At 42.2% G+C, this 12192-nt stretch overlaps 1 protein-coding gene across 1 annotated transcript in view; it reads left to right on the forward strand.

Annotated features, from left to right (window-relative positions):
* ZCCHC2 (zinc finger CCHC-type containing 2) overlaps positions 1 to 12192 on the forward strand; it is a gene marked incomplete at both ends in the record, with an annotated part of 49376 nt that overhangs the window by 8994 nt on the left and 28190 nt on the right. The window contains 4 exons of the mRNA XM_084252497.1: positions 2872 to 2983; positions 5823 to 5899; positions 8128 to 8199; positions 12073 to 12185. Coding sequence (XP_084108623.1) covers positions 2872 to 2983; positions 5823 to 5899; positions 8128 to 8199; positions 12073 to 12185 — 374 coding nt within the window. The remainder of the gene's footprint in view (positions 1 to 2871; positions 2984 to 5822; positions 5900 to 8127; positions 8200 to 12072; positions 12186 to 12192) is intronic.

A 12192-nucleotide genomic window follows, 5' to 3' on the forward strand; every position in this document is an offset into this window, starting at 1 on the left:
CATGGACGACTCTGCAGCAGGGCCCGGAGAAGCGCTGGGTGCCTCTCCTCACCGTCTCTCTGGCACAGCAGCCTTGGGGATTGCACTTCTGAGGTGGGGGTCAAGACTCCCAGAGCGATTGTCCCCCGCAGCCCATGTGGGACTGAACTCAGCAATGCCAGGGCACCTCTCCCCCTCATTCTGTTGGCAGGCGAGTGAGGCGCAGGCCAGCCCAGACCCACTGCGTGTAGATTTACATCTGTCTTTCAGTGGGAGGAAAGGCAGAGTATTTTGGGCTGTCTTGAGTCTACTGCAAAGACTTAATTGAACGTTGTTAGGTACCAATGTCATATTCTAAGTCTTATAGGGGGGATTAAAAACTTCTGAGGAAGTTAATGACTTCTGATTTAAAAAAAAAATTGAAACTCACACTTTCTGCTCTTTTTAATAGTGATTGCCTTGGTATTTTAAAATTTATAGTCTGCATCAAATGCCAGAGGAAACACGTAGACCATTGTTAGATGAGCTAAGAAAACCCCTCCCTCTACAGCTTGACCTTTGTTAAAGTAAAATGAGGCCAGTGTGACCTTTGTTCTCAGAGGAGAGTCTGCCTAGGACTGTCCAGCCACTTGACTTTTTCGCATTTCTCCACATTTGAGAAATCTCAAGTATGAAGTTGTGACGGAAGTACGTGTATAAAAAGCTAGACCTGAGTAATCAGTGGTGTAAAGGAGAAATCCCGCTTCCCTGCCTGACTTGACCAGGGATTTGCGCTGGCGGGGGCTCTCAGGAGACTCAGAGCAGCCTTCCAGGAGTTGGAGAAAGTGGAAGAGGGCACGAATGTTCCTTGCATTCTGTGCATATTTTTGAAGGCTTAGAGTTAAAAAATGTCTTCTTAATCTAAGCAGAGAAAGTTTCTGCTTGTCATTGGGTGCTGACTTTTTCTTGTAACTAGCCTTTGTAAAATACCAATCCCAGCATGTGATCTGTATCGTGTTTCGCCTGAACCTGAACTTTAAATAGAGAAAGTGGGGTAATTCCTGTCTGCAACGGTCCATTAAACCAGTAGTTTTCGATTTTGTGACACCCGTCCTGTATCAAGGGCAAAGGAAAACATACAGGAGGTGTATTAAGGGGCATTGCCAGCCCTTCCTGCTGGGACTAGCAACTCACAAGCCGATCTCGGTGGCACTTGAGGTCTTGCGTGTGATTCAATTTACAGATGACAAGCTCAGGCTAACTTTATAACATCAGTACATGCAGAGACTTTGGGCTGGGAAATGGGGGACAGCCTCGCAGATATTTCATGTGTGGGTGAACATAACTCCTGGAGCAGAAACTCAGATTCCATGTTCTCTCGGTTATTAATGAGGAAGCGTTTTCATGGTGGTTAAGTTGTATTCTTAAGATGAATTCACACTTAGAGATGTGATTTAGTCTGTAAAGTGAACTACTCTCTCCAGTTGCTTCAGTGTACTATTTGTGGAGACAATATAAAATTTTTTAAAAAGTTTTAATGTAAAATTTTGATGTCATAAAATTTGCCAGTTTAATCCCTTTTGACTGTCAGGATTCGGCGGCGTTAAGCACATTCACATTATTGTGCAGCCATCGCCACCATCCATCGCCAGAGCTTTTCTTTCATCCCAAACTGAACCTCTGTATTCGTTAAGGAAAACTATTTATACATGTTGTAAAGTTGTGACTGGGTCTTGAAACTGAGATGAATTTTATCTGAGTAGATTCTTGGGGGCTCTGCGCATGAGAAGGGGCTACGGTGTGAGTTGTGATGGACAACTGCATAGGGCACTTTATTTTTTGGCTTAACCAGTGTGATAGTAACGATTTTTATGTGACAAGCGCTTGAATTGTGTAGGGCTGTTTTTAAAATTAGCGTGCTCTTCGTTCCAAGCAGAAGTCCTCCTGCGAGGAATGCTTGCACTTGCACCCGTTCACTGGCCGCTGGCTGAGCCAGCTTCATTAGATTTGGAGGGCCGCGTTGCTGTTGGGATGCTTCACTTGAATAAAGTCATTTCCATACACGTGCTTGTTGAGAAAGATTTGACACGTATTATGGTGCCTCCAGAAACCTTTCCCCTTGCGCAGAGTCTTGTCCCTCCACGCAGCACAGTCGTCATCGCCTGCAGGAGGTTGGAGCCTGAGCCCACACATAGTACCAAACCCTCTGTGTACTAGGTTCTCCCTGTGATGCATGCATGCATACATACATCATGCATGCATGCATACCTGTGTACGTGCATACATACATGCATGCATGCCTATACAGTTTCATGTACACACAGTGAGAGCTTAACAACAACAAATACTAAAATGGAAGACTTGTAACTGCTGTGTAATAAAAGCTATGTGACTGTGGTCTGTAATGTTTCTGGACCACGATTGACCTCGGATTACAAACTGCAAAAAGCGAATGTTCGGAGAGGGAGGACTGCTGCAATGAATAAAAATTGAACAATAATGTAAAATATACAAATACCCTTACATAAGGGAAATTGGTGTAAAGCTACAGTCTATCATGTGTTCCTTTGATTCTGGCTCACTTTGGACATCATTAGCAAATTCTGAATAGCAATAGGTAATTCTTAAATTGCCTTTAATTAATTATGAAATTTACTGTTTCAAGAAAACTGGGACATAAATAACTGAAAATATTACCATTAAATGAACATAAATATTGATGTTTCCTTTTTCTTATTGCTCTGGTATTTGCATCTTCTGTCCTAGATACATAACCATCTATCTCATCTCTAGTCATTACTATTAAAATGGTTGTTATTAAATGTGTAAGATTTCAATCTGGTTTCTTTTTAAGGAATTTACTATACTTAGCCCATGGTGTAGATTAACACCTGCCCCTCTTTTCTCCTCCAGAATGACTCCGCTCATGGTGATTACATGCAAAGAAATGAAACCAGTTTAATAGAACAAGCCCCAGTACTGCATGACGAACTTACTATGGCGCCTCATAGAGCTCAGCGAGAAGGTATGCTCTCTTTTCTGTAAACTCGGCATCTGCGTGCAGAAAGATTGTGGAGTGTGTCTGCATTAGTTAACTCTAACGCTTCTTTCTTCTTGTTGGAGTAGCAAAATCCTACTGGTCCTAGGTTGGGCTCATGCTGGTTTACTCTCTTGGGTCTAAGTCTGGACGCCTATTCCTTGCTCATGGTCTATCCTAGCTCATGCTCACTCAGTTCTTCCTTGTAGTTGGTTGTCATAGATCTGCTTGCATACTTCTGGAGGGCAAAGACCTTAACATATTCCCAAGTATTTAGTGAAGTGCTTCACTGTAGAATGTGCACAACATTGCCTGAAAAAAACAGATTTTACAGAGAATTTCACTGCAAGAAAGTGAAGCATTTTCTTACAAGTCCATGCTTCCTGTAGTACTTCACAGGGCCTGGGTTGGAGGAATGAAAGGTACTGCCACCAGAAAAGAAGTGAATTCAGATACTCTCTTCTCTTGGCTTTTGGAGAGTCCATTAACCTGTGCTGAGAGAAAAATTGAGATGGAAAAGGTGGACCCCTGCCTGGGCAGCTGGGAAGAGCGAAGGGTACATATTAACCAGCACACACTCAGTTATGTCAGCTTTGAATGGACAGCAGATGTCTCCTTTAATCCAGTGATAATTCTTTTTGTGTAATAGTTTACCTCACAGGGTCTCCCCGGTGGCGCAGTGGGTTGAGCGCCGCGCTGGAAGCTGTCCCCAGCCTCTGCAGCGCGAGTTCGATTCCTGGCCGGCCAGGGAGAAACCCACCTGGCGCGGCAGACATCTCCTGTCTCGCCCGCTGCTCCCCTCAGCAGTGTTTCAGTCCATCTGCCTGTTCTGCTCTCTGCTTTGTCTCTGGTGAATTCTCTCACCCTCCCGTGCCTTTGACTGTACCCCAGTTCTTGTATAAATAAATAAATCTTTGGAAAAAAATAGTTTTCCTCACAGAAGAAAAATAAATATGAATATTTAATGTTTAAAAAGACCACTTATATTCAGGATGTCATGGTAGTCCTCTCAGTCCAGCTAAACTACTCAAAACAGAGACTGCTTCAGCCAAGTTCACCAGACTTGCCAGTAAACTAAAGCAGAGTTTGATTTTACCATGAAGGTTCTTTTTTTTTTAAAAAAATAAAAATTTAGAAAGGTGTAAAAGACATCACTGAAATGCTAACAAGTAGTTACAAGTAGTGGTAGGATAGATGACTTCTTACAGTCCTGACTTAAAAATAATGCATGTGGTACCTGCTTTTCCATTTGAACTTATAAAGGACTGGAGGATCTCCATTATCAGCCATTCCCCACCGCATACTCTTTGTCATACTCATCTTGATTCTGATAGATCACGGCAGGTAAAGCTTGAAATCAAGGCTGCAAACAGAGCCCTATTCCCACACCCTCCAGTGCCCTAGGGTCCCCTGCCCTTAGCCCCATGATTTGCGGAAGTAAAACTGCTTTGTATTTCTGAACGTAGATTAGTTCAGATGGTTATTTGATAGCATCATCCTTTAACTAATTTAATAGATAAGCTTTTGGAAATAGCAGACCCTTCCTCCTCCAGGTTGTCCTTTATCACACTCAGCAGTCCTGAGGGGTTGCTGGCTCCTCGCCTGACTTCGGTCTCTCTCAACATTCTTCACCCACTAAGGGAAAATTGGCCTAGAAGTAGGTCACTAGATACTCTGCATTTGGGAAGTTGGTACAAAATGCCGGTAAAGGTGTCACTTTATTTTTAGTTTATGAATGTCTGTTTACCTGCAAATTCTGTGTCTTACACTTGGTACCTTCGCATTGCACACCTCCCGTGATCTATAACAGCCTTTTTCCTTCCTGTGTACTTTTGTTCCTTTGTGTATTCTACTTCATCTGTTTTAACTTCTTCCTCTAAAGCGAAGGGACTCCTTCCCTCTTCTTCCATCTCCTGTCCCCTGAATCCAGCAGTGACGCTGGTCTGCTGAGTCACTCTCCTCACTATTTCCTGCGACTTTTATCATCTTCATTACTGCCAGCCTCTGATAGTACCTCCCTCATTTTTTAAGTAGTATTTCTTCTATTCATACCCTGAGCAACAACTTTTTTTTTCCCTTAAGTCCTTACATTATGCTTAGTAGACTGGTTCTTTTCAATTTGTAAAGGAATTTACTTCCTAAGTTGCTATTTTTATTAAAGGATGTATAAAGTGAGTAGCTCTGGGATTTGTGTGTTTGCTTCATGAATAAGCTCAGATTTTCTATTTCAATTCAGAGTAATTGTTCTTAAGTCACTTAAGTTATGACCACCGTTTCTTGCTACAGTGAAACTTCATAGTTCGTTATAATGCTGTTTGTGTTTATGATATTAAGGGTCACATTTGAGAAAAATAACTTTTAAATTCCCAAATGGAAAGACATTTTTATTAGTTTTATATATTGCCTCTGAAGGGGGTTTTCCCAGTTAAAAATATAACTGTTTGCGAGTTTACGTGTATTACGCATTATCATCGAATGAACCTCAGTTGCTGGTGGTATTCTGAATAACAAACAGTTTTAGAGATCATCATCTAGAACAGCAGTCTTTCACGGCAGGCACCTTTTACTACTTATCCTTTTCATCTTCGGGGTCAGCAGAGTGCTTGATGCAACTCAGGCTCTCGGCACATTGGATTAATTGGTAGAGGAAAAATGAGTTCATGCATGGATGGCACACTGCTTTGCTTCTGGGTTTTTCGTTTTATGATTTAAGACTAGTAGTAAAGATGAAAATAAATTGCTCAATCGTTAAGCACTTGTCAAATTGGGTAACTGGAATGTGTATCTAGTCGCTGTAGAACGAGTCAGCGTGTTTTCTGTCTTTCAGCTGTACACATTGAGAAGATAATGTTGAAAGGAGTCCAGAGAAAAAGGGCTGACAAATATTGGGAGTACACCTTCAAAGTAAGCTACTCTCATCCACAAAAGATACCCCATATCCCATGTTAAATGATCTTTTTTAAAAGAATGAAAGCTTATTTTTTGGAAAAATTTCTGGCAGGTTTGCTAATTTAAGAAAGGTTAGATATGTATGTGTTTTAATTAAAGGAATGTACTGTGTCTAGTTTATACTTCATGCTTTGCCAGGTTTTTAAAATTATATCACATTAAAATTACAATTTTGTTAAAAAGAAATAAGAGCTTTACATTTAAGGTGTAAGATATATCTTAAAAGGTGCAGTAAACATTTCCTTCAGTATTTTTGAAGTCAAAATCGCAGGCATTGTCTCTCCCTGGCATTGTTTTCCCCGTTTCTCTCCTCCTCTTTCTCCGTGTCGGGTGGTGGTTTTATTTTCTGGCCTTCGTTGCCTGGTTTTCTTGTCTGCACTTGCTCTCCTGTCCTCCAGGCAGCTGTCTCATCAGCCTCAGAGCCCAGCTCCCTTGCTCCCAGCATCTCCTCTCTGCCCATTGACCATCGAGTGGATTCCCGGCCTTGTCTTCCTTATTCTCTCCAATTGGGCTTCACTCTCCAGCCCTTTGCTGGGCTGCCTGCGTCTTGACGCCCTGGGATGGTACCACATTTCAGAGCTTCCTCACTTCAGTTCTTCCCCAAAAGTTGCTTGCCAAATTTCAGTGTCCTTCTCTCATGAAATCATTTCTGGATCCTCCAGTGGAATGTTTTATCATTCACCCAAGTTATATGACCGTCGTGTTTCTCACAGAGAATCTTCTATTTGGGCTGCATGTTTTTTCTTAACAGTAGGTTATCATCTCATGGAGAGCAGGACTCTTCATTCTTTATCATCCCTACCCTATCTGTCTTGCTATTAGTACTTACATTGATTGAATTTCAGACTTCTTCTTCTGCTTTTGTGGGAGAAATATCCTCAGTCTGCACATTTTTAGTCCCTGTCTGCATATGTTTGACTTGAGTTTTGTAACACGTGGCGCAAGCCCCTCTCTGCTCTTTTCATTCAGTCACGTGGGTCTCCTTCTGTAGTGGGAACGCATAGCTTGTTCCTTCCGTGAGGCCTTCGCTGTCCCCTTGCTCTGAAATGATCTTGCCCTAGGCTGTGGCACAGCTGATGACCCCTCAGCAAACAGACTCTGTCAGTCACTCCCACCTCTGAGGTCTTTCTAGGCACCAGGCTAATGTGCTATTACCCCCTCCTGCGCCATGCCCTCCTCATCATTGTCTTCAGAGCCCTGGTCACTGGTAGTAATCCTTACGTCTTCTGTTGCTTTCACCTGTCTCCTGCATCAGACTCAGCCAGTGGACACTTGCGCTGTCTTGCCCACTTCTATATCCCCTTCACTGGAAACTGTCTCACACAAGTAGTTACCGTACAAACAATTTAATAACTAAAAAAATCACCCAAGAGATACGCCAGTTAATAGGGATACTTGTTTTGAGGATTGCTAAATAAAATTTTGAATGTATTTTAAAGCATCTGATAATTACGATTAGTTGATAAGGGTTTGATATTAATTGCAAAGTAGAAATTATTACTGGGCCACCAGTGAGTCCTCTGAACTAAAATTATCCAGAGGTAAGGAGGCATAATAGATTTCAGTTCTGGCTCTTCTGTTTACTTAGGGTTGAACCAAGTAACTTTACCTTTTTGAGATGTAGTTTCTCCATCTGAAAGTGGAGATTATCATACCTGTCCCATCCACTTTAATAGGATTTTAAAGAATAAAGTTGAAATTTTTGAAATGTTTTCATAAACCATAATATCCCATGAAAGTACAGTTTGGTGTGATAGAGGAGAGGCAGTAAACTCTGCTTATTTCTTGTGAGAATGCATATTTCATAAGTCCCAGGAGATAGGATTTTTATCTTTCTTGGGGCATGGAACTTACTGTCAGAGCTTCATTTTAGAATCTGGCAACTTCACAAAAAAGGAATGTAAGACATTTCCCTTGCTGAAAAATTACTAAAACATAGTCACATTATTTTAAGACAACTTTTTATAAAGACCATGTAATCTAATAGAAATTATTAAAAAGAATTTTGAGTAGACTGTCAATGTAGAATAAATTTTGAAGAGATTATGTGACAATGTCAGATTAACTTCATATTTTTAGTGGTTAGTAAAATTTAAGTAAGGCCCTTTGTTTTACACATGGCTTTTTTCTAGCCGGTTCCCGCCTAAGAAATAACCATATAATATGTGTTTTTTTTAAATCAGGTAAATTGGTCTGATCTTTCAGTCACAACAGTAACAAAAACCCACCAAGAACTACAGGAATTTCTACTGAAGGTAAAAGTATAGATTTTGTTGTTAAAAATGATGTTTACATAATATACATAATCCAGAAATCTCTATCAAAACGAACATCAGGAAAATTAAAACATATATATAAAGGTGGTTTGGAACTCTCCATGAGCTGTAGGAAATGTCATGTTGTTCTCGACCTGAGTTTTCTTACATTGCCAATATGAGGAAATGATAAAGGTTTTCCATATTTTCAGAACCTGTAGCCCTGCTCCAAGTTCCTGGGCACGATATTTCCTGTGGTGGCTGCTGGAGGTGGGTGGGGGTGGGGGTCCCCGGGAAAGGTGCATCTCAGGAAGTGGGGCATGAGGCTGGTTTGCCTTTGGTAGTGGCTCCTGGAGGCCGTTCAGCTCCCTCCCTCTGGCTGCCTTAAACTCGCCTCCATTTCTTCTTCTCTCCTTGATAGAATCTCCACGCTCTTGAGAGCAAGGGATAGTGGAATCGCTCTAGGCAGACTTGCAGAGGTCAAGACTCTCCTGTTTCTTTTATAATTATTTTCTTGAAAAGTGTGGATGGGGATAAATATTAAAAGGCGAGAATAGTTTTAAATGGTTAGGCAATAAATTATTTCTCAGTAATGGAATTTTTGAACTTTTAATAGGAAGATAAAGCAGAAATTCCAGAAACAGGAAAAATTCCCAGCGCAGTGTCTACCTTGGTGAAGATGGGACGTAGTTAGGGTATCTGTAACATCTGACATTTTCAGGACAATGCTGGTTTTTAAAGTGATGTTCAATGCTTATCACCATCAGTGCTCTCTTCTCAGACTATGTGGGTCTCCCCTTATTCTGAAAACTGAAAGAGGCGATTTGTCACGGGTTTCAGAGCTTCGAGCAGCACCTTAGATGCTGGTCTGAGAGCAAGTACCTCATTCAGACCATATCACATCTTAGTTCAGGCGAGTGAAAACCCCCCAGGGTGACTTGAATATTTCATTCTCCTGTGGCTTATTTTAATCTAGGCTCTCCCAGGGAAGGGTGAAACTCCAGCACCCACTTCCAGCTGGTGACCTAACTGCACATAAAGAGAGGGGCTGTCATTCGTTTCTGATTGCCAGGGTCGCACACCTGTGACATGATGCTGTGACATGACATGACCAGGGTGGTGAGAAGAGCGCAGCGGGGGCGTGGCGGTGTGACCACTGGCCTTGGAGAGAGGCTGACTCCTGGCCAGTGTTCTGCACTTGAGTAAATTAAGAGTCCCCACCCCCCAAGTGCTTTTAAAATGTCTTCTATTTCAGTCTCTTCTGTCTCTTGGTAGAATAAGCTGATCAAAGTGTAAGGACAGGTAATCATGAACAGGCTTTGTTTGAAATACGGTACTGTGCTTCCTTCATTTCCCTTCTTTCTTCTGTGGCCCGCGCACAACAGAAATCTAATGCTGGAGGGGAGGGGGTAGGGGATTTAGAGTTGAGGCTGAAATATCTTGCATTCTGAAATTTGGTGGTAGGCGGGTGTCTGGCCCTCTCAAGGCTGGTAACCTAATGCATTTGTGTGGCGGTTGCTACCTCCCAGCCTGCGGGCATTAACCCAGGGAGACACGGCTGATCCCCGGCCAGTGTCTTCTACTGGGTTTCCCTAAGCTCTTTACAGATTTCAGTTTTTCAGTCACACAGTTTTTCCAAAAGCTTAGGTCCTTTTTAAAAATTACAACCCCAAGTAGATAATTCACTCTTCAGAATCACAGTAATTAAGGATCCCCCTGCTTAGCCTACACTGGAACAGAGTATTTTTCTAATATGTGACAAATGACATTAACCTTCGTAGACGCTGTTTAACTGCACTTACAGTTTGCTGTCACGTGGAGGGGTGAGTGTGAGGGCAGTGTTTCCAGATCCATTTTTCCCACGTAGGTAACAACCTCTGTCCTTCGCTTCCCAGTGCCCTGCTCCTGCTTCTTAGCAGCTCTGTCTCACGCCTTTTCTGTTGGCTGTCATTCCCAGAGTGGAAGCTCGAGGGCGGCAGGGATTATGTTTCTTCTTTCACTGTTGTACCCACAGTGCCTGAGACAGAACCTGGAACAGAGTTTGAGTGTTTGATGAATGAATGAACAAAGGAATGAGACATGTTGAAAACTAAGTTGTGATGAGGTTGTGTAGAGGCTTATTAATTAGGCCTCAGTGTTTTAAAAGACAAGCCTGTGACAGTGAGGTCCAAATGCTTTCCAGTTCTCTGCACTTGCGCCAGGCTGAGCCGGGCTCCAGAGTTGGGAGTCAGGGTGTGTTGAAGCAAAGATCAAAAGGTGAGAAAATTCAGAGTGACTAGAATAGAAAAAACATGATTTAAAGCTGTATTTTTAGCAAATATGCCTTCCTTTCGGTCTGGAAATAGTATCTGGAAATTAAAGATAAAAGATGAAAAATAAAAAGATAAGTGGGACGTAAACCAGTCTGCAAACACTAGTACCTGCCCTGTGCCCCATTGTGTCACCAGTCACTGATAAGGTGAGATTTGCATGCACCTGCCCCCAGGTTTAGGAGAATCACAGTGACATGGATGTTGTAAAAGACTTGTCCCCTGAAGCTGGGTTTTTGGCTGTGTACAGATATGCAGTAGAAATAGTGCTTAAAATGAGTGAGGCGCTGTATGAAGAGTGTCCTAAATCTCCATTAAGATGATGTCAGCGAGTGACTATTACAATGAATAGCCATTTCTTTTTCTGGAAAAAGTGTAGATCCAGAACTTGTTTCTTCTCATGAGTAGTCAGGGTGCCCGATCCCTCCCCTGCTCCAGCATGTATGTGGGTGGGCGTAGAGCCCGGCCTCCCATCTTGCCAGGTCAATAAATGTGCCAGCAAGGGCTTCATTCGGACATAACATCTTGATTCTACAGTCTCACTCTGCCTAAAATTAGTAATACTGTATGCTACCTTTGTTGAAATTTCTTTTTTTGAATTGACAACTCAAGATGTTTATTTGTGAAAAGAATACTTTCTTTGGGTTCTCAAATTAAGCTCAGCATGTGAACTGACAATTTGTGTAGCTTCTTATATTCATGTAGCTCCTTAACTAGTGTGTTAATTGTTCTGCTGCTCCTAATTTTAGTGAAAGTGCCAGTTAGTTATTCAGAAAGTCAAGTGGAGAACTTTGAATTCTTGAAAGACTTGGAAAGTTAGTTTTATAAATATATAAATTTGTTAGGAATTTTTAGAAAAGTAAATTAAAAAATAAATTTTAAAAAGTTACTGAAATGACCTAAATTTTTATTTGTAATTGTACAACTTCCTTGACCAAGGAATAGTTTTTGTGTGAGTGGTTACTTGTGAACTGCTCTGAAAGCACCTCCACCCCACAGAACAGACACTAACCTTCCATCAGGGTGTTTTTTTAATGGAAGGAGATGAGCGTGTTCACCCCGTCTTTCACACCCACTTCTCTATTTACCATGTGGTGTTCGTGTTCTGGCATTGCCTGAGATTCAGACACAGATCGGGGGCACAAAAGTGACCGCTACAGAGGCAGGGAGAACACTTTGAGAATACTATTTGAGGGTAAAAATAACACTAGCTATTCTGTGCAAAGTACTGCATTCAACGGGAAGAGCTGCGTGTGGGTGTCCTGGCTGTGTGGCTTGTGGACTGTAAGGTCGATACAGGTGGCTCCCAGAAGCAGATGGATCGCTGCTGGCCACTCTATCCTGTGGGAGCCCCCAAGGTGTGCCCAAGGGCAGACGTGGTGTTGCCTTGTGGAAAAAGGGATCCTGCTTCAGCGTGCAGTGCGATGTTGTGAAGACTTAGAGAAGGAGCTGCTTTTGGGTGATTATGGAGCAGGCACATGGATCTTCCTTTTATGCCTCTGGTTTGTAATGTTTACCAGCAAATGAGGAACTTAACATTGGCTGTGCTGTTTTTCTTTTCTAGCTTCCAAAGGAATTGTCTTCAGAGACTTTTGACAAGACCATCTTAAGAGCCCTGAACCAGGGTTCATTGAAAAGGGAAGAACGGCGACAGCCTGACCTAGAGCCCATCCTAAGGTAACAG

This window comes from Talpa europaea (assembly GCF_964194135.1).
Source record: "Talpa europaea genome assembly, chromosome: 13".
Classification (NCBI taxonomy): Eukaryota; Metazoa; Chordata; class Mammalia; order Eulipotyphla; family Talpidae; genus Talpa; species Talpa europaea.